Source organism: Sparassis crispa (genome assembly GCF_003851025.1).
Source record: "Sparassis crispa DNA, contig_000000F, whole genome shotgun sequence".
Taxonomy (NCBI): Eukaryota; Fungi; Basidiomycota; class Agaricomycetes; order Polyporales; family Sparassidaceae; genus Sparassis; species Sparassis crispa.
The window spans coordinates 4089452-4110161 of NW_020939747.1; the positions used below are offsets into that span (position 1 = coordinate 4089452).

Consider the following 20710-nt stretch of genomic DNA (forward strand, 5'->3'; position numbering starts at 1 on the left):
ACCCGAAACAAAGAGATCATGATTTACGAGAGCTAACAGATAACCAGCAAACAGAGAGGTAGAAATGCGATGTTGATGTACTAAAGAGACGCGTTAGATCGGTACAGAAAAGTGCGGTCACGATCACCATCGACGACCATCTCCAGGGCGCCACTTGTAGTTTGTCTGGTCCAAATACCACTTCGGCTGCTCTGTCTCGCCGAACCAGGCGCGAAGCGCCTCCACCGACTTGAACGAAGGGGCTAGTGCGAGGTCGTAGTTCGTGAACAACGACAAGATAACCGGACTCCCAGCGTTCAGCGGCGAGAGAATGGATAACAGGCCAGGAGGCCAAGACAACTGGAGCTCTTCAGCCAACAGTTCTACTGTTTCCTGCAACAGTACAAAGTACCCGACACGGTCCTCATCCGGATCGAGGTTCCTGGCGGTGACCTCCTCCTCCGAATCGTCGGTGTCGAACCCTGCGTCGTCATCATAATCTTTGTCGGCATCCTTCATATGAGTTCGCGAGTTGCAGAGGACGGGTAGATTGAGTTCCTTGGCATGCTGGAAAAGCTTTGCTTGGTTCACAACCCAACCACAGTGAAGGACGGGAGGCTTCAACTCGATCTTGGAGGATGGTATCAGGATACGAGGAAGGGTATCGAAAGGCGGAAGCTGCTGGATTTCCAGCCGACGCTGGAACGGGAGGAGAACGTGAGTATAAAACTGTTTGCTAACTGAACCGGCTGTCAATACCTTGAGCGGGAACCGCTCAATATTCACGTTAAACGGTTTGAAGGGAATAACCAACTTCCTTGGAATGCTATTTGGAGGGTCGATCCAAGGAATGGCTGGACGATTGGACTTCGCTGGTTGCATTGCGAAGTGCGTCCCAGGTGCAGAGTGTGCCTTGGACGCAGAGCTTGCCTTGGATGTAGAGCGTAAAGAACGTTTAGTTGTGGTGGTGCAGGACATTCAACATTGTAGACGAACGCAGACATTTGAACGGCAACTTGGGCCGGGTGGCACGTTCCGTTCTTGTTCGCGGAGTGCGAAATTGGCCACATCGAGATCTGAAGATCTGACGTAGTATTCAACTTGTTGAAGTCACGCAGCTGCTTAGACTTGTCCATATCTTGCTCCCGACAATCTGCCAGTCATACTTATATTACCTTCAGTACACCATGGCACCGGATAAGTCCTCGCGAAAGCAAGAAATGAAGCGACCGTCGAAGAAGACCAACAGTCCGCCCGTTCCTTGGATCGACCCTTCAAATATGGATCGAAGCGACTTGGTCGTTCCCTTTAAACCGTTTGACATGCATGTCGAGAGGTTTCCACTCCAGGTAATTACAACCGTTTGTGTGTTAGGAAGCAATCCATACTCACCTACACTCCGACAGCGTCTGAGGGAAATCCAGCAGCTTCCTGCTTTCGATACTCTCCCTCGCATCCTGATCCCGTCCTCTAAGTTGGAGATAAAGCCGCCCGTGTTGCATTATGCTTGGATTACAGACCGGTTTGAGTCCAAGCTTTTCCAGCACGCGAAGGATCACAATCTACCTATAATGCGCAGCTCGAAGACTCATATGAAGTATGATTCGGACGACGAGTACTGTTCGGACGAAGACGGTGAGTACGACTCGGACGAGTTGGAGAAGGGCCTCACCGCTAATGACCTCGACCCAGAGGAAGATAGCATCGGCTACTACCAACTACTGCAGGATACCGCCGTTTTTGTGCTCAAAGAGCTGAACTTATCTTGGGCTCCTGACTTGATAGACATTACCAGCTCGCTAAATTGCCGCGACTCGCTGATCCTTTCCGTGTTCACGAACTATGAACTTGCACGCGCCCCTTCTCCAAAGTCCGTGGAAGCACTCCGTCTCTGGCTCGAAGAACCGGATCAGCCGAAGTGGTACTTGGACGAGATGGACTACAAGTGGCGCCCCGGATATGGCCGTCGATGGTAAGCGTGAGCTGCTCTCAACGGTCCGCCCCTCCCTACCGTGTCCATCACATTTGCTAACACGTCCCTCTAGTGCATAAATATCGCACCTCTGTCCGCGAGATATGTGTTGCTCTTGTGCACCACGATTTCACTATGTCTGATTGACGTATATCTCCACTGTGCTCGTCTATTCAATTGAAATAAATATGTATGGGAATGAACTAGGGGCTCGTTCATGCGCCTCATCTCAAAGTACTCATCAAATGATACCAAAATTTACCTTCTGAATGAGACAAGGACTCTGGCAATGGCCTATAGGTCAACCTGGGTAATTTGCTCTTGCATCACGAGTTATCTTGATATGCATGCATCACCCGCGAGGGCCACGATGACTGCAGAAGAAACTACTTTATTCTTTGGCTGCTCCGTCTCTGCAGTGGTTTGTTCGATGTCCTGACATGTTGGTTTCCGGCAGCCTCAGGGGAGTGGCATGGCATCGTCGTCTGGCTTGCGAGAGTAACAATTACTAGTCGCAACCAATATCATCGTTACAAGGAGTAGACAGAAGAAATAACCATACACGACTTCGTTCGGCGAGAATAAACGAGTACGGCGAATATATATGAGAACCCGAAACAGAGAAATCATGGTGAACGACAGCAAATAGATATCTAGCGGGGGGGACGACGCTAGAGGAGTTAGAATATGCAGCTGGCGCGAAAAAGCATGGCAGACCACTCACTTATCACCATCGACGGCCATCTCCAAGGCGCCACTTGTAGTTCATCTCATCCAAGTACCACTTCGGCTGCTCCGGCTGCTCGAGCCAGAGACGAAGCGTTTCCACCGACTTGGGAGAAGGGGCTCGTGCGAGGTCATAGTTCGTGAACAATGAAAGGATGACCGGACCGTCGGCATTCAGTGGGGAGGTGATGGACAACAGGCCAGAAGCCCAAGGCAACTTCAAATCCTCGACCACAAGTTGAACAGTCGTCTGTAACAGCACGTAGTAGCCGACGAGGTCCTCCTCTGGATTGAGGTCCCTGGCGGTGAGCGCCTCCTCCGACTCGTCGGTGTCCTTCATATGGGTTCGCGAGTTGCAGAGTATGGGAAGATTGCGGTCCTTGGCATACTGAAAAAGCTTCGACTGGTTCACGACCCAGCCACAGTGCATCACGGGAGGCTTCAATTCGGAATTGGGCGATGGGATCAAGATACGAGGGAGAGTATCGAAGGGGGGAAGCACCACGATTTCCCTCAGACGCTACAACGAGAGATTACGATGAGTACAGATTAATCAGTAACCGAAGCGGCTCTACATACCTGCATGGAATACCTCTCGACATTTGGTTTAAAGGGAATGACCAAGTCCCTTCGATTCCTATTTGGGGGGTCGACCCAAGGAATGGAAGGACGGTTAGTCTTCGGGGGAGGTTGCTTTGCAGGACGTGTCTTGGGTGCAGAGCGCGTCTTGGGTGCAGAGCGTGTCTTGGATGCAGGGCTTGTCTTGGATGCAGGGCGTGCAGAGCACTTGGTCGTGGGCGTGAATGACATAGTAAATGGAGACGGTGGTGGTTGCTTTGGCGGGAAGTCCGTCCCACAGCGCCTACCATTTATGCAACACCGAACATGGCCCACGATGACAAATTCGGCAACTCTAGTGTTCCATTGTTGTCTCATTGTCCGCGCCTACACACATGGCCTGCGCAAGCCCCATTGTCCTTCTTGGCCACACCAGAATGAACGACCATGCGAACGGTACCTCAGACATGGCCCAGTTCAGTTGGTATAAATAGGCAAGGATTATCCCACTCTTCCACAACCTCCGCCTGCTTTTGGTATTACTTCGACTCCTTCGTCTACTTACAATGGTGAAGAACTGGCCGAACAGGTTCACAGTCACCAGAAAGGACCACATGGAACATCAAAAAGTTCTTATAGACGAAGCCGACAATGATGACCGGGAGAGCCCCCTCTACCATGCCATTGATTGGGGCCTCAACTTCAACGCCCTCCGAACCACTATCAAGGGGAAACGCATCTCAGTCCATCCTCAGGCTGAGCTGGAAATACCCGGGAAATACACCGAGACTGTACCGGAAACAGGTGCTCTAATATGTCGATGCCCCTTTATTTTTGTCTAATCCCCTTTCGTGCAGATCGTGCCCTTCGCAGTGAACCAAGAGCTGTGGAACCCGTGGGTCAACTTCAGGAAGATATGACTCAATTGTCTATCAACTCCCATGGCGATGACAATCTTCTTTTGAATGAAGAGGGCTCTGAGACGAATGTGGAAAGCTTTTCTGACGACGGCAGTGATGATTCCTCTCGCACGGAAAAGCCAGAGGGCTCTCCTGATAGTGACGACGGAACTTTTCCCACCAAGAAGGCGGAAAGCTCTTCTTCTCACGATAAGGAAGTCTATGGGGAAGAAGAGAAGATTTTTTCTCTGGTTGGAAGCATCGATAGTATTTCTGCCCAACTCACAGACGCCGGCGATTCTGCTACTACCGTGGTCGAGTCCCCCAAGAGTAAACACCGACGACCTGACTTCATCACCTTAATAACTTTTCCGGACAAGCATCGACGGGTTCTATTCATTCACGAGGTCAAGCCTTTGAATGTGTTGTTGTATACGAACAAACAAACCATTTTGGAGGCCAAGGTCTCGATGGCATTCCGCAGCCTGTTGCCACAGATCATTCAACAAGTCCAGTTTGGCTTCGAGCATTACCCTGACGAAGATATCTTGTACATCATGGGTATGGTTCAGTTCTATTTTTGCATTTACAGGTTCTACCGTCGCCGTACACCGAAGTATGGTGAGCCTCTGCCCCAAATTCTTGAGGACATTCCAGAAATGAGAAAGGGCCCTTACAGCCTGTTCAACAAGACTCAAACCGACTATCACAGCAGATTCAAGTACTGGTGGACAAGAGTCAGGGATGATGCCACCTGAATGCATCGGGCCGAATTTGAAGCTGTTCGGGTGCGTTCGTATTGGCTGGGAGGTGTCGTGGTGAGGCGGGAGATGTCTAATCCAGGATTAATATTGAATTTGATATCTGAAGCGATAGTTCATTTGCTGTTGGGGGAGTCAATTGCTCTCTTGTGTTTTAGGCGTATAGATCTCCATGAACTGCATATCCCGTATGATACCGCGGTTGTTATCCTTCCGACGCATTATTGTGCAGCAAATGGCCATCGTTGCAGTATTGTGAAGCATACTGGCGAGAGAATAAACGCGAAGTACCATCCACTGTAGCACAGAAAAATAGGGTTTGTCCACGTACGCTGTCTCAAAATGATTCTCAAGTTTTGCGTACAACTCTGTGAGCAAGAGAAGAATACTATAACTTATTCGTGAAGTAGTTGCGGGACAGGTTATAGCAATAATAAGTACCTTGGAGCAAACGTATTCCGCATATGTTTCTAAGATGCGCTTCATTCGTCGCCGTTGAAGTACCGGCAGATAGGTGATTATTTACATTGTTTACATCACGATATCCGCCTTCGCCACGAATGGCTTAGGACATACTGCCTCGACGGACCCATTAATGAAGATATTGTTAGACTGAGAAGGTGTTGGAATAAATCTCGAACGCGTTTGCGCCACCGGCGCACGTTCATTTTTGCAGAGTTCGAAAGTAGCCACATCGAGATCTGACGTTGTGTTCAACAACTTGTTGAGCAGCTGATTAGCATTGTCCACATCTTGCTCTGAACAATCTGCCAGTTTTAGTCTATTGCCTTCAGTACACCATGGCACCAGGCGCATCCTCGCGAAAACAAAAAAATGAAGCGACCGTCGAAGAAGACCAACCGTCCACCCGTTCCTTGGATCGACCCCCCAAATATGGATCAAAGCGAATGGCGAGGTCGTTCCCTTCAAACCGTTTGAAATGTATGTCGAGAGGTTCCCACTCCAGGTAATTACAGCTGTTTGTGTTAGGAAACAATCTATACTGCACTCCCGCAGCGTCTGAAGGAAATCCAGCAGCTTCCCGCCTTCGGTACTGACTGAGCCTGGTCTTTTTCTCCCTCCACTGTCGATCTGCAATGGGCAACCAGACTTCGCGCCACCGACGCGGACGCGGAGTTAGAAATTGGCCACATCGAGATCCAGCCTTGGTGAACGTTGAAGTTGAGTGGAGGTCGTGCACTTAGCTGCCTTGTCCGCAATATCTTGATCCAGACAGTTTGCTAGAGACAATCTGCTAGTCATACCTGTATCGCTTTCAACACATCATGGCACCAAAATCGTCTCCGTGAAAAGAAGAAGCCTTGAAGCGGCCGTCGAAGAAGACCAATTGTCCGGCCATCATACCTTCCCTCAGCATGCACTAGCACCGACCTGGTGACGGAGCGTGGAAGCAAGGGTCGGACTTCTGCAAACCTTTTTCTACAACGATAATGTAGATAATTTATTGCTGCGGATAGCGTGACGAGTCCGTGGATACAGAATGTAATATACACAGGCTAGATGTAACAACGAATGCATGTAGTAAGTAGCAGATAAACACGTCAAGTAAATGATAGGCACCCAAGGCGAGTCCGAGGTTTTTACTCCACACCTACTGGCGTTCGGGCTAACAGCACTCACCGCCGCGCGGGATCATCATACGGCGTCGTAAACTCCTCGCTCTCCGGCTCGTACGGCTTGTCGTTGAAGTGCATCGGCGGGCGGATAATATTGGGCACCGCTCGGTACTGCTGGTTCCGCGAGTCTTTCACGAGCTTGATGAGCACGCCGATGAGGAGCACGAGCACGCCGCCGATGAGGCCCATGATGATGTATGAGTTGCGCGTCAGCCCGCTCAGGTTGACTGAAGAGGAGTCGCCCGACGACGACGACGCGAGGTCCGCGTTGGGCCTGACGGCAGAGCCAGGGGTGCTGCTCGGGGTAGCTGGAGAGGAATTTGCAGAGTTGGAGGAGGGAGAGTTGGAGGAGGGGGAGGAGGGAGAGTTGGAGAAGGGGGGGCTGGGAGAGGAACTGGGGGTTGCAGAGGACGGGAACACGCTCGTGCTAGGGACAGAAGAAGGGGGTACAGAAGAGATAGAGGTACGGACCGCGGACGGCGGTGCAAGGGAGTATGTCACGCTCATGGATGCAGCCTCAGCATACGAGGACGTGATGTTCGCATTCGCCTGCATCTGCTGCCACTCGAGCTGCCCGATACGTTGCAAGTTCAGAGCGTCAAAGTTTGCCCAAGCCGCGTCGGGGTCCGTCAGCTGCAGATCAGGCGTCGAAGGCGGTCAGGAAGACAGAGGCGGGAGAGGCGGGAGGACTCACAGGGAGGACCTGCATGTAAGGCGCTGTACCCACACTAGCGGCAGTCCAATTGCCATAATAGAAGAGAGAGTAAACGTTCCGCAGAAAAGTGTCACCAAGGAGGAAGTCTACCAAAATATCAGATGTCAGCTATCAGACAGCTACTCGAGAACGGTGAATTACGCACCCAGGGGAGTACCGTCAAACATGTACGCGAACGTACCAAAGCACTGCACCGAGCCATCATCGGTTACATTGACCATGGTGGCGTCGATTGGATCAATGGGAACCAGAATATCACTATCGGAAGCCTACTGAGAGGGCAGGAATGACGGGAGGTGTAAAAAAACACACCCGAATAGCATGCTGATGTTCAACTTGGTAGAGCAAGGCACTTCGTATGTATTCATGGTACTACTGAAGTTCGCGCCAGGAATATTCCCGTAGATCGCGTCAACATAGTATTGCGGGGCAGGAACTGTGCAATTTGCTTGTAAACATCCCTTAACTAAGCGATACGCGATGTGAAACCTACTGAGTGTCGTTCCGGAATCAAGGACAACGAGCGTCTGATTTTCGTTGGGAATGGCATTCGCGCTCGTACCGTTCACTCTAACCGTCAGATTCCAATAAGTATGAGGTAAGGCGTCAGACAAATAGAACTAACCCCATCGAGTGGCCAGTAAGGAATTCGCCGTTAACGTAGATGCCATCCATGAATGTCAGAAAATCAGTGTCTGAATGAACCGGCAACTGAGGCGTATCGAGAATGGACGCATAATCCACTACGAGCTCCGCTGTTCGCAAAGAAGACATGTCAATACACGTACACGTATCACAAGATATGAACACTGACAGATACTGAAGACACCACCCTCGGTGATACCAATGTTTGAGCGCGTCAGGAGAAGAGTGATGAAAGCTTGTTCGTCAGGGTGGTAATTGAATACCTGACGGGCAGTGACATGGAATTAGTCTCGAGAATGCGATCTCATTCAGACACCCACGTTATTCAGAAAGGGCATGCCACTATATGAGGAGTTTAACAGCTGCCAAAAGATCTGCGAAGCGAGTGGGCTGTGGAGAAACCACGTTAACGCGCAAGATGGGACATCCAATATACCGCACGTACGGACCAATCCCCAACAAACCGACATCGGCGCCAGCAGCAGTGGCATTTGAGTCAATAGCGTTGACTTCGCGGAGTTAATCAGATGAAGCTACACCAAGCAATGACTGAGGGGCTCACTCATAGCTTGTCCCTCCACCAAGAACTCGCCGACTGAGACATTCGCCATGACAATAGGGCCAGAGGACTCAGTCGAATCACTACGATTTAGGCGAGTCAGAACCGCATCTCCGAGCAAGGACGACAACGAAAAGGACATACGCATATATGTCAGTACTATTGTATCCGGTATCAATGAACCCATCAATTGTAACGTTAGAGGTATCGATCCACAGGTCTGAACTGCCAGTGTCGAGCTGGACTTGGAAGGGCTGGCCTTGAACATACACTGTTATGGTGTACAGTCCATAAGCCTGCCAAGCGTCAGAAAATCCCACGTTGTTCGCGTTTGCTGGGTTGGTGACGACGACGGTATCCGAATGACTCGCGGCGCGGCGTTGAACGGGAAACTTCAGTGCATGACCCGTCGCAAGGAGAGAAGAAAGAGAAAGAAAAACTAGACCCGCGAACATGGTAGCGCGGCCAAAAACCTCGAAGAGATAGAATGCGAACTCATGGCGGTGGCGAGGATGTCTTTTATATGCGCGTTAGTGCGGTATCTGCTGATGGAGGACTGCTTCCTGGAGATCGGCACTAGTACTCAGGCTGACGGCGGGCGATGCGCCCGACCCGCGTGGGGTAATCTCCTTCATATAGAAGGATCATTCATAAAATTTGCTTCCAGTCCAATCAAATCTCTCTTCTCTTCAACTCCGACTGAGAAAACAAGAACAACGTGAGAAAACAAGAAAAATGATAATCGCCGTGAGTTTCACACTGTGCCAGGTCGTCAAGGAGAACACAGGTCCTGTACATGTACCTTTCTTCCCGTTTGTGCCAATTGTGAGTCCTACTGTATCTGGGAGGTGCACACTCCACTTTGTTCTGTCCGCCGAACTCTCCAGGAGTGAAAATTGCACAGCGCAATCGGAAAACGGCCACTGGGCACCTGCATGTAGCACCAGCTTCTGTGGTAATACTCAGTGCTCTTGGACCCACACCCGGTATTGTGCGCACAATCAATGACCGGGACGCCCAATACTTTGTTATCCCCTTGAGGAAGGATCGGTTCGGCGTTGACACAGCACCTCCGATCCACTGGCGGACTTCACCAATGATTCCACAAAGCTGTGGCAGGGCGAAGTCAAGCACAGCGCGCATTGCCCACGAGGCAGTCCAATCCAAGATGAAGATATCGGGATGCATCCGGCGCTGAGGTCGGCTACGCCCGAACCCCGAGGTCACGATCATAGTCGCCAATGCATCAAAACTGTGCCTACGGTCCGCCCATGGACACTGATACCAGGACGCGCTCAACCTGTGGCGCAGTTCTCCACTAGCAGCACTTCGACAAGGCCAAGAACATACGAGCAAGCAATGCATACTCGCTATAAGAACGTGAAAAATGATACAGATTCCTTCGTCTGATTCTACTCAGCTTTGTATCATACACATCTCCAAAATTATACTCCGACAACCATCCTTCCCTAGTCGCTAATGTATGTATCACCAACAGATAGCCAAGGAAAACAGACAACCTGCAATGACGCTCGTAAGCACACGGAAGAGATTGTAGCTTTTTGTCACGTACTGACTGTTGAATAGTAAATCAACGGCGATATGGCGCTGGTACGTCGGCAGGAGCCCACTTCCAACGAGTATGACTCAGATACCACTTTGGTTGTTCTGGTTCGCCCAGCCGGAGGCGAAGTGCTTCCACCATGCTAGCTGAGGGCGCCTCCGCGAAATCGTGATTGGTAAACAACGAAATTATGTGTGGGCCACCTGGCGCTGAGGAGTGCACAACGCTGGAAATGTTAATGGGCCAAGGTGACTTGGAGTTGAGCTCTTCGATCATGCAAAAGAGAGCATCTCTAAGGAGCATCGTGTATGTCATCGTCGGGCCGCTTTTAGGATCAAAATCATCCGCAGTGAGCGACCGTGACACGTCAACGTTGTCAGACTTATTGCCAGTCGATCCGTCGTGGGAGCTCGAGTCCACAAGCATATTCTGGAACGGTGAATGCTTGAAGACAGGTAATCTGTGGTCTCTGGCGTACTGCAAGAGCATCTCCTCATTTGCGACCCACCCACAATGCAGCACAGGTGGCCTTGAGGCGGACTCCATGGCAGACCCAACCAACATGACAGGAAGTCTGTCGTACGGAGGGAAATTTATCACCGAGGCTGGGGGATGCTGCGTGAGCAGAAAAAATGTGTCAAAATGAATGCAGCAAACGTAAGAAGATGGTGCCCGCACGATCATTCCGTCCTGGTCTATGCGGTCTGCTGGCGGGAATAAAAAGAACTTCATGTCGCATTCGCCATAGATGTCGATCCAAGGATATCCAGTGATTAAAGCAGTGTCGGAATCTGTTGGGTGTTGCTCAGAAGTAGAGTGCTTGGTCGTAGCAGACATGGTGGTTGAGGCGCATCCGGCAAGTTCAACTTGCTTTATCATGGTTATCCGTGTGATAAGACGCATTTGGCAACCTGTGTATTTACTATTTGTCGCCCGTGGCTGAGGTACAACTACAACCACTATATTCGCAAATTTCTACAAGCATGTCTAGTAACGTTTGCCGTACAGTTGCACGGGGTTGAAGGAGGCTCCGTGTTGCAGAACTGTCCACAGCGCGCGTCCAGTGAACGAGAACGCCAATAAACGTTCTGTTGCAAGCACGACTGCCTTCGATCACCGCACAGTCACTCAAGGAGCTCAGGGGAAGTCGCTTTGGAAAAGCGAGACAACACGCAGACCCCCTCCGCTCGCCATTCGTTTGACGGCAAAGAACTCAGTCGGCCAGGGCAAGTTCAAGTCTTCGACGATGATCCGTGTAACCCCACTTTTCATCAGCCAGAAACACGCAACCATGTCGTTGGGGTCCAAGTTGGTAGCCTTCGGTAATCGGCGAGAACGGTTGACGGACAACTTCAACGATGCGCACATAACAAACATGTCATAGTCTTTGGCATATTGAAAGAGCATTGTCTCGTTCAATACCCAGGCGTAACGCATTACTGGGGGGTCGCATTTTCAACCGCGAAGATGGAATGAGGATACGAAGATTCAAGCGTCGGGAAGGCGGGAAGAGTGATAACCCGGTCGACTTGCTGCGTTGCGACAGTTTGCAACGAGTGAGAGTTATGAGGTCGAATACATATACTCACCTCAGGAGTAACCTTGCCCGTGAAATAGGGCCTGTAGGGAATGATCAGGCCGCTTCTATGAGTGCCTCCAGGTGGTGGTCAGAGTGAAAGGTGGCAGGAACCCACTACAACCTTTCTGTTTCAGTGCCGTGCATGAGAGAGGAGTCGGGGCGGAAGCAGGTAACTGCAGCGACCTCGTTAAATGAGATATTACAATTAGTTTGAGTCAAAGCTTTGCCAGCATGCGGAGGATCGCAATCCAGCAGCTTGAAGACTCATATGAAGGATTATGATTCGGAAAATGGGTACGACTGGCACGAGTCGGAGAAGGGGCTTACTGCAGGGGACCTCGACCATGCTTTCATGTATACTCCACCTGTTCTCGTTCTCAAAGGCTACCTCTCTGTCTGACTCTCGTGCGTGCAGCTCGATTTTTTGACATGGTCTGCAACGTATCCGACGCCGATACTCAATGTCAATCGTTATTCTTTGAGCCACAAGGAATGACAGTTGCGCTCACCATCTCCACAAGTTTTGTAAGTTTTGAGAGGCTCCTCGTGTCTGATTCGCACCTATGGGTGGCATTGATGCTCAATATCTGTGAAGACGACATAAGTAGAACGAATATTGGCAAGAAATGCGAGTCTGCGAGAGCTGCATAGGCGACGATCGGCGCTCACACCCACGATGCGCTAGTCAAATTATGGTTTGACGATCAGCACGTCCCAGGATCCCTAGTGGTAAGGCCCGTGGTCTATCTGTAGCGCAGTTCCACAAACTATGTTCAATCTACTCTATTCAGTAGGCCCAATCCGGAGAGTTACTGTGGCATACTGTAAGTTGTCCAAGCAAGACATCGATTAGCCAAATATTCGTTTCGAGATCTCCGCCCACGCTCTTCTCCGCTCGTCAGCAGCTGCGCCGTTACCAAGAACTGACTTGTTTTCAATAGCGCGTCGGCTCAAGTACGGCATGACCTGGCGCCAGCAAGCACTGAATTGGCGAAGTTAATGGTAAGTTGGCACACCACTCACTTCTGAGAGGTTTCCATAAGGAATATATTTGAGGACGAACGGCGAGGAGCAACGCGTGCGGTCAACCAGACTGTTCGTCAACTGATCGCTCATGCCTGGGAGATCGACAAATCAGCATATCACAGGAGAGACGCACCAGAGACACATACCATAGAGCTGCGCCAGCGTGATGCGCTCCGTGACCTCATCCGGGAGATCAAGGATCCCATCAGCGCCCACCGTAGCCAAACCCGATTTCGCCAGCTGGCTCAAAATCCGGTCACAGCTCTGCGCATTGTGGGAGCCAAACAGGACGCCGACGCGGGGGACTACCTCGCCGCGCGCGACATCCTTCGCGATCTCCTTGACCAGGACCGCGGCGCAGGTGTTGTAGCAGTTATCCGTGTCAGACTTCACGGGCCAGACGGGCGGCAGCGGGTCGGGGGAGATGGAGAGCGAGGTGGGGGAGGCATGGGCGGCGATCTCCTGCGGGTGATACGCCCCGCGCACGAGCTTAACGCCGAGCGAGTATCCTTCCTTGCGTGCGGCTTCAAAGCTCTGGGCGAGGAACTCGGGCGTCCTGTGGGGTGTCAGGAGCAGTGAAAAGTGTTTTGCCCGTGGCTTACCGGCGGAGATATGCCTGGTACGTTGCGTATACTAATGGCTGGACACCGACGGGCGCTGGAGGGGGAGACGAGCGAAACCAGGACGAGCGCGCAGGAACCGGAAGCTTGTTGAACTCGCGGATGAGCGAGAGCGTCAATGCATCTATGGCCGGCTCCTCAGGGCGTTAGCTCCACGCTCGGCACTTGAAACACGGAAACCATACTTGGTACCAACTGACAAAAGGCGGCCCATCAGTCGTGCTACAGGTATAGAAAAGGCGACGTACCTGTGTTCCGCGTCAATGATGACCTTGATGCCACGAGCTTGGGCGCGCGCACAGATTGCGCCGAGGTCGGAGCGCAATTCCCGAAGTGAAATAACGTCTTCTTCAGTGAGCGGGCTAGGTGGAGTATGCGCAGTGAGAACGTCCAAGTCGGTGGGGAGAGGGCGGCCGGGGAAGGCGACAAGCGGGAAGGGCGTGGGGCGAGTAGCGACCAGGTACTTCGATAATCTGATTAGGGAGTCCGCGTTGGGCAGAAGCGCGCTCTGAAGGGAGTCAGATACGCATGAATGACGAGGTGGAAGGCGACTTGCCAGCTTCACGGCGACCCATGTCCTACGCCCTGTGAGCCGGCCGTGTGCGTGCTTGGCCTCAAAGTCCGCAGCCACGTCGATGCAATGGATAGTCTCCTCCACGATCTGTTTGTGCACGGATTGTTTAGACTGCGAAGCGCCCTTGCCTGCAGCTTGAGCCTCGTCAACCTCGACGCTGTATCCGAAGAGGCAGCCCTTGTTCTCTGCGCGCAAGTTCTCAAGCAGCGGTACAGCATCTTCTGCCGTATCTCCGCCCACGAACTACCTCCGGCTCTCAGCGCAGTGATGATCTTAGAGCAAACAAACGCACCTGATTGAAGAATGTAACGCGGACGATTGCTTCTGTGAGTTGCTTAATACCGGGAACAGACGTCAGGGCAGAAAGGATTGCCGGAGACCAGTCGACAATAGTAGGGACTGAACAGATGGAATATACAAGGTACGACCTCACTAGTGCGCTCAATGGCGTCGGCGGTCGCTCCGAGTGCCCCACCGTCTCAGATTTCTCCGCATCGGCATGTATACTACTAGAGACATTTCCCAATACCAGAGAAGTAGTGAAAATGCCTCCTGACACGATACCAATGTAAGAGACACGCGATAGTGAGAGACGAGTAGGACGTGAGCCAAATGAGAACGTTCGTACGCCCCGCCAAGCAGCCGTCCTCGGAGCAGCCTTCCAAGTAGCTCTCAACAGCATGATGACGGTCGTAGACAAGTGCAACGAATGCCACAGGTATTATCCTCTCAGAGAAACATGGAGCAGTGCGCACGGAAGGACAGACGGATGATGACCTGACTCGGATGTCTGCAGCTTTAAATTATACGTTATCTGCTACTGAATCCTGTGAGTCACCGACGATCTCGCGGAGATCCGAGACCTTCCGCCAGCGCCGTGACCGAGGGCGAGAGCCAGAATTTTTGAGTGAAATGTTTCTTTCAGGGCCGTGGACGAGCGAATAGTTTCCGCAAAAGGGAAGTCTCTGCGAAACATATCCCGGACTCAAAATTCAGTCTGATCCTGCTGTGACATAAACCACTCTCAGCAACTCCTCAAGTAAACAGCACGGCATGCCGCCTGGGACCGGTGACTCGCATGGTCGTCTATGATCCTCAGAGTGCATTTTTCACCGAAGATCGGCGGGAGTTCGGTCAACATGTTCACCACTATCAGGTTCCGAGGCTATAAGGAACCAATCATCCGAGACGCCCGGGCCAGCATATATTCCCTCGACATAGGAAATGTCATCCAGCACGAACCACGAGCAATCCTGAGGACTGGACATCATAACGTCCAATTTCCTTCAATAGGATACAAAGAGCATCCCATGTACCGGCGCCATAATTTAAGGGGCAATATGTATTGTCAGAAAAGCGCTTGCGCTTGACTAAGTTGTCGGTAGAGTGATGAGAGGGTCGGTGCTGTCTTTGCGTCACAAGGCACCGTTCAGTATTCCCATGCAGCACACCACAATCTGGGGCGAGGGCCACACTTGATGAAGCAAAGACGTACATACCGGAGTTTACATACAGTACCTTGGGTCAGATGAGTGTGCAGTCACAGTATGTATACACATTGTCCCAAGCTAAACTTGTGTCTTCGGATAAACAAATTGTTATAACGTTACGACGTGTCTTGACTTTCCTGGAAATCGAGGGGCTACCGCAAGATATCTTCAGAGGTATCCTTGCTGCTGCCTCAAGCTTTGAAAGACAAGTCCGTTTGATTCTCAGAGCAGTATGCCAACCAGCACCGCGCAACGACAGAAAACGGAGACTATGGAAGCTTACGACTTGCTTCGAAGCTAGGTGCGGCCCCGAGATTCCCTCAGGTGAGAGGCGAGTACATCCAGAGCACGGTCAAGACTTCTCGGAGCAACGAGATAACAAAACCCTGCAAGTTGGAGATAGCAAAGCAACTGGGGTCTAGGAGGTGTCTCGCGCAGTGAACCAGGCGGGCCGGCGCCTATAATGCGGCTCTCGTCCTGCACGCCACAATCCGTTACCCTGTCCTACCAATCCCCATTCCTCCATCATGACGAAAACATACATTATGAACGGTCTGATAGAGAAGGTGCGTTATTTGTCCCTAGCTGGTAACTAGACCTGATCGTCCGCCCTTAGATGCAATCTCCAGACCAAGATTTCAGGTATGTGATCCAATGATATTTCTTGAACAAGTGTCAAGCGCGGAATGACATTGCCAGGTATATGGGTCTGAATGATCTCTTGTTAGAGATTAAGGCGGATCCAAACACCCTACTCGGCGACGAGTCGGTGGAGAACAAAGTGCTCCGCCAGGTTCTGCAGCTGGTGGAAGACAAGATCTCCGAGGTGAAGAACCAGGCCGTCAAGTGGTATGTCCCTGTACTGCTCTGCATGTCTTAATCACTGTTTAACGTGTGTAAAGCCTCGGTCAATTGATCAAGATCATCCGGGAGTCTCAGATGGAGTTTGTTGTCGATCGCCTCATCGACTTCTCATCCGGCAAGGACGACGAGCTACGGGACATCTCCAGTTTGGGTGAGGTGACCTCTTACACACGTCAGATGTACGCATTGACCATCTGGCTAGCACTGAAGACTATCACGGCCGAATTGCCACCCGAGGGCAAAATTGCGGCCAAGGCCTGTGAGAAGCTCACTCCGAAACTGCTCGTACAACTCTCTAATGTACGTGTCTGTTCCCCCCTGTACGTCTTCTTATTGAAAATATTCTGTTTTTCAGTCAAACACGCCTCCAGAGACTTTGATTGAGACACTGTCCATCTTGTCGATACTGATCAGTCGCTTCCCGACGTATCTCTCGAACCCTAGTCTTGAGCCACAGCCACTGGCTGTACTTACCCCTATGCTGTCGCACCCGCGTCCTGCGGTGAGGAAGCGCGCGATTACGACCCTCGCACAGTTCCTGCCGACTTCTCAGCTCCAGCTCTTCTCGGAATTGCTCTCGTCACAAATCATGCCTGGTCTTGCGCCACTTGCAAATGTGGAGAATCAGCGCACGGTCGTGCAGCTTGTCTCCGCCGTGGCGCGTCACTCCCCCCACCAGGTGGCCCCGGTATTGGACTCGCTGGTGCCTAGTATCATCAAAGCTGTGCAGCGCGACGACGAGGAGCTGCGGGAGAGCTGTCTCCAGGTGTGTGTTGGGTTCCATTATTTGTATGCGTCTACTGACAACATTTACTTTACAGGCTCTCGAGGCGCTCGTGCTGAGATGTCCATCGGAGGTGACACCGTATCTCCCCTCTATCATTCAAGCCGGTAATCAGTACATCAAATATGACCCTGTATGCATACCCTTCTTAAACCCACGTGCGTTTCCTGACAATCTTAAATCAGAACTACGCCGGAGACGAGGATGAAGACGAGCAGATGGCAGATGAGGATGACGAGGATGCGGAGCTCGACGACGAGTGCGTAATACAAATATGTTCCACCTGGCATATCTGAACCCACTTTTTGCAGATATTCTGATGACGAAGATACGTCATACAAGATCCGTCGATCCGCCACGAAGCTATTAGCTGCGGTAGTGGGGACACGTCCAGAATTGCTGACTACCCTTTACAAGGAGGTCTCTCCGGTATTAATCTCGCGGTTCGGGGATCGCGAAGTGACCGTTCGCGTCGAAATATGGGCAACTTACGGCATCTTATTGAATCAAACTGGCCTGTACGGTGGCCTCCCTCAATCCAAGGACGGTGAATCCACCATTGGCGGTAAGAGGAAGCGGACAGATGACGAGGGAATGGATATCGAAGAGATGCCGTATACTCTCCTCCGCTCTCAGGTGCCCGCTTTGGCGAAGGCCCTGCTGAGCCAGCTCAAGTCGCCAAAGACGGCACCTGCAGCCCTGCAAGCAGGCTTTACGCTGCTGCGCGAGCTGCTCAGCGTACTACCTGGTTGCTTGTCGAGCCAGGCTGCACAGATCATTGCGACGACCAAGGCCGTCCTGTCGCAGTCGTCGAAGACGAACGCGTCGACATTGCATGTCACGTGCATGTCCTTCATCGCACTGTTCTTCAAGACGCACTCTCCGCCAACGTTCGCTGGGTCGTTGGACAGTATCACTCCTATCCTCCTCAAGTCGCTGAATGAAAAGCACCCTCGGTTGGTGTCCGAGTCGTTCCGTGTCTTCTCTGCGCTGCTGGGCGCGATGCAGCCCGTGAAGAGCGGCGAGTGGGTTGACCGCGTGTATACCGAGGCCACCCAACGACTGAGCAACCACGACACAGACGCAGAGGTGCGCGCGTGCGCGGAGAACTGTATCGGTGACCTGTGGATATGTGCGACAGACATGGTCAAGACCAAGAACAGGAGGGAATGGGACGCGATGTGCAGGACCACCGGACGGACGGATGGTGCGGTGCAGGTCATCACACGGGTGGCGCGTGAAGTCGAGATCGGCGACGACTGGGTGAATGGGTGCATACAGTGGCTGGTGATCCTATTGAAGAAGAGCGGTCGTACAGGCAAGAGCGATATGTTCACATGTTTGGATGCGCTCCTGAGAAGGTCAGTAAGCTGGGTTCCGATACTTCGCCTGCGCTAACTCCCTTGGTAGATACAAAGTTTGTATTCCTACCGATCTTCCGTCAGTCTTGATACCTGTGTTGAAGATCTACATCACCAACACCGACATATCTCTCTTAGCTCAAGCTCTGGCGATTGTCGCCCTTCTGCTTGAGCTAGCGCCTTCCACTACATTCCCGGAGGTCGAACAGGGGCTTCTCAGTGACATCTACATCATCGCACACTCACCGCTTGTATCTGGTGCTGCCTTCGAATCCGTGCTCGCCTTCTTCGCCGCGCTTGTGGAAGCTGATATGCAAATTGCGACGCACGTCGTGCCCAATCTTGTCATCAGCATCGAGCAAGCACCTAAGGCCGAGGCATCCCAATCAAACGTCGCGAGGTGTATTGGCCAGGTCGTAAAGAGCCAGCGAGGTGTCGCTGCAGGTACGATTGCAGAGTTCACGCGTCATCTGAAGGTACGTAGATACCCCAGCTCATCGTCCCGCTCCTCATTGAATCGATCGCTTTTGTAGCCGGCTTCGAAGGCCAAACCGTCGCAGGTGGTGCTCAGCCTGCTCGTGATGGGAGAAATCGGTCGTTTCATGTATGTTCAGTCTCTAACTCAATGTGTTTTGCTACAACGACGTGTCTTCGCAGTGACATGTCCCCTCAACACGAGATTTTCAACTTTGCGATTGAACGTTTCACAGCTGAACAGGAGGAAATCCGGACAGCTGCAGCTTTCGCGGCTGGTTTGTAATTTTTTTACCTCGGGTCGATGTACGCTGATCGTTCTCTCAGGCAATATGTCTGTCGGGAGTCTTCACCACTTCCTTCCCGTTATTGTCAAGATTGTCGAGCACGATGCCGAGAAGCGTCTGCTCGCGTTGCATGCCCTCAAAGAGGTCAGCCCACACTGAAGCTGACTTGAGTCTGGAGAACTGACCATTCACTACAGGTAGTAACTCACTGCTCACATAGTCAACTCGAGAATGTCGCCGATATGCTCTGGGTGCCACTGTTTGAGAACTCGGATAACTCTGAAGAGACCACTCGCAATGTCGCCGCAGCCTGTCTTGGCAAGCTGACCACCACACATCCTGCACGATACTTGCCACAACTTCATGTAAGTCTCTCCTCCTTGGGATATGATCCATATTAACGCTTCCAAATGTAGGAACGAATTAGCGACGAAAATCCTGCTGCAAGGGCAACCGTTTTGTCTGCCATTCGGTACACATTTGCAGAGAGTGCAAATTCATACGACGAGCTGCTCAATTCGTTGCTCATGGATTTCCTGTCCTTGATCACTGATTCTGATCTGGTATGGTGAACATTCACCTCACGTATCTGCAAGATAATTGACACCTTGTTCTGTTCTGGCAATTGTAGACTGTTCGGAGGCTAGCACTCCAAGCCCTGAACTCTGCAGCGCGGTCCAAGCCCCATCTCATCCGAGATCACCTCCCAACCATCCTGCCAAACTTGTACAAGGAGACAGTGATTAACCCAGACCTCATCCGCACAGTACAGATGGGTCCCTGGACACACAAGGTCGACGATGGTCTTGAACCTCGCAAGACCGCCTACGAGACCCTGTACACATTGGTGCGTAACTATGTGTGGCGTGATGAATACGTCTCATGCTCTCCCATAGCTCGACACATGCTTGGCGAAGTTGGATCTTCACGAGTTCCTCGGGCACGTATTGACGGGGCTCTTGGACGAGTCAGACGAGGTGAAGGTCATATGCCACATGATGCTCTTCCGGCTTGCGCAGGTGGCACCGACCGCAGTCGCACAGCGGCTGGACGACATCACACCGCCGCTGGAGAAGAGCATGAAAGGCGCGACAGTCACGAAGGACACGGTGAAGCAGGATTTGGAGCGCGCGGCGGAGCTCCAGCGCAGCACGCTGCGGGCCATCGTCGCGCTCAGTAAGATCAGCCAGCAGGGCATCAGCCCGCGCTTCGATGTGTTGGTCGAGTCGACACGCAGGTCGTCCGAGTGGGGGCAGGATTTCGTGGAGCTTGTCGGTGCGTAAGCGGTCGGATAGTCGAATCTTTCGTGTCTGCTTGCGCTCTTGTTCTGTTCTGCTCTCCATTAGTCCGCCAAGGGTCGCAACCGTAAGGGACCTTAGTGAAATTGTGTAGCCATAATATACCTCGAAAAATGTGTGATTGCACCCTAGCATACGCCCAACGACCACCTGTAACCGATTAACGCTGAGTATTGACCTTGTTTCAGGGCGTTACTATCGTTGACCCGGATATGCAATGACTCAGAAATGCCAAACGTTTTTATGCAACTCCATTCCCTTACTTGATCACTTCAAGATTGGATATGTAAAGCCTGTGTACCTACGCTTGATGCTCCAAATTTTGGGTAAATATATGT

General features: G+C 51.8%; 9 protein-coding genes across 9 annotated transcripts; 3 read left to right on the top strand and 6 right to left on the bottom strand.

Moving 5' to 3' along the window:
- Positions 1 to 123: 123 nt before the first annotated feature.
- SCP_0114910 (hypothetical protein) lies at positions 124 to 861 on the bottom strand (the record flags this gene model as incomplete). The annotated part of the gene is made up of 2 exons (XM_027753714.1): positions 124 to 678; positions 739 to 861. 2 exons carry the CDS (start codon positions 859 to 861, stop codon positions 124 to 126), a joined length of 678 nt encoding a protein of 225 aa, XP_027609515.1.
- Positions 862 to 1166: 305 nt separating this feature from the next.
- Positions 1167 to 1955, top strand: SCP_0114920 (hypothetical protein; the record flags this gene model as incomplete). Its single annotated transcript, XM_027753715.1, has 3 exons — positions 1167 to 1328; positions 1386 to 1614; positions 1672 to 1955. The coding sequence occupies 3 exons, from the start codon at positions 1167 to 1169 to the stop codon at positions 1953 to 1955; spliced, it is 675 nt and encodes a 224-aa protein (XP_027609516.1).
- Positions 1956 to 2678: 723 nt separating this feature from the next.
- Positions 2679 to 3487, bottom strand: SCP_0114930 (hypothetical protein; the record flags this gene model as incomplete). Its single annotated transcript, XM_027753716.1, has 2 exons — positions 2679 to 3197; positions 3257 to 3487. 2 exons carry the CDS (start codon positions 3485 to 3487, stop codon positions 2679 to 2681), a joined length of 750 nt encoding a protein of 249 aa, XP_027609517.1.
- A 362-nt stretch (positions 3488 to 3849) lies between these two features.
- On the top strand, positions 3850 to 4892 carry SCP_0114940 (hypothetical protein; the record flags this gene model as incomplete). Its single annotated transcript, XM_027753717.1, has 2 exons — positions 3850 to 4039; positions 4093 to 4892. 2 exons carry the CDS (start codon positions 3850 to 3852, stop codon positions 4890 to 4892), a joined length of 990 nt encoding a protein of 329 aa, XP_027609518.1.
- Positions 4893 to 6532: 1640 nt separating this feature from the next.
- SCP_0114950 (acid protease) lies at positions 6533 to 8906 on the bottom strand (the record flags this gene model as incomplete). Its single annotated transcript, XM_027753718.1, has 11 exons — positions 6533 to 7165; positions 7227 to 7333; positions 7393 to 7505; positions 7560 to 7683; positions 7741 to 7817; positions 7873 to 8002; positions 8062 to 8155; positions 8213 to 8282; positions 8338 to 8401; positions 8455 to 8534; positions 8596 to 8906. 11 exons carry the CDS (start codon positions 8904 to 8906, stop codon positions 6533 to 6535), a joined length of 1803 nt encoding a protein of 600 aa, XP_027609519.1.
- A 1136-nt stretch (positions 8907 to 10042) lies between these two features.
- SCP_0114960 (hypothetical protein) lies at positions 10043 to 10852 on the bottom strand (the record flags this gene model as incomplete). The annotated part of the gene is made up of 2 exons (XM_027753719.1): positions 10043 to 10630; positions 10694 to 10852. The coding sequence occupies 2 exons, from the start codon at positions 10850 to 10852 to the stop codon at positions 10043 to 10045; spliced, it is 747 nt and encodes a 248-aa protein (XP_027609520.1).
- Positions 10853 to 11152: 300 nt separating this feature from the next.
- SCP_0114970 (hypothetical protein) lies at positions 11153 to 11452 on the bottom strand (the record flags this gene model as incomplete). Its single annotated transcript, XM_027753720.1, has 1 exon — positions 11153 to 11452. The coding sequence occupies one exon, from the start codon at positions 11450 to 11452 to the stop codon at positions 11153 to 11155; it is 300 nt and encodes a 99-aa protein (XP_027609521.1).
- Positions 11453 to 12443: 991 nt separating this feature from the next.
- On the bottom strand, positions 12444 to 14496 carry SCP_0114980 (FAD-linked oxidoreductase; the record flags this gene model as incomplete). Its single annotated transcript, XM_027753721.1, has 8 exons — positions 12444 to 12560; positions 12618 to 12712; positions 12767 to 13176; positions 13223 to 13374; positions 13426 to 13435; positions 13489 to 13748; positions 13797 to 14057; positions 14107 to 14496. The coding sequence occupies 8 exons, from the start codon at positions 14494 to 14496 to the stop codon at positions 12444 to 12446; spliced, it is 1695 nt and encodes a 564-aa protein (XP_027609522.1).
- Positions 14497 to 15831: 1335 nt separating this feature from the next.
- On the top strand, positions 15832 to 20357 carry SCP_0114990 (ARM repeat-containing protein; the record flags this gene model as incomplete). Its single annotated transcript, XM_027753722.1, has 17 exons — positions 15832 to 15870; positions 15921 to 15946; positions 16004 to 16153; positions 16207 to 16319; positions 16371 to 16468; positions 16524 to 16934; positions 16990 to 17085; positions 17138 to 17211; positions 17264 to 18313; positions 18363 to 18789; positions 18847 to 18917; positions 18971 to 19065; positions 19115 to 19218; positions 19272 to 19439; positions 19491 to 19637; positions 19706 to 19921; positions 19971 to 20357. 17 exons carry the CDS (start codon positions 15832 to 15834, stop codon positions 20355 to 20357), a joined length of 3672 nt encoding a protein of 1223 aa, XP_027609523.1.
- Positions 20358 to 20710: the final 353 nt, after the last annotated feature.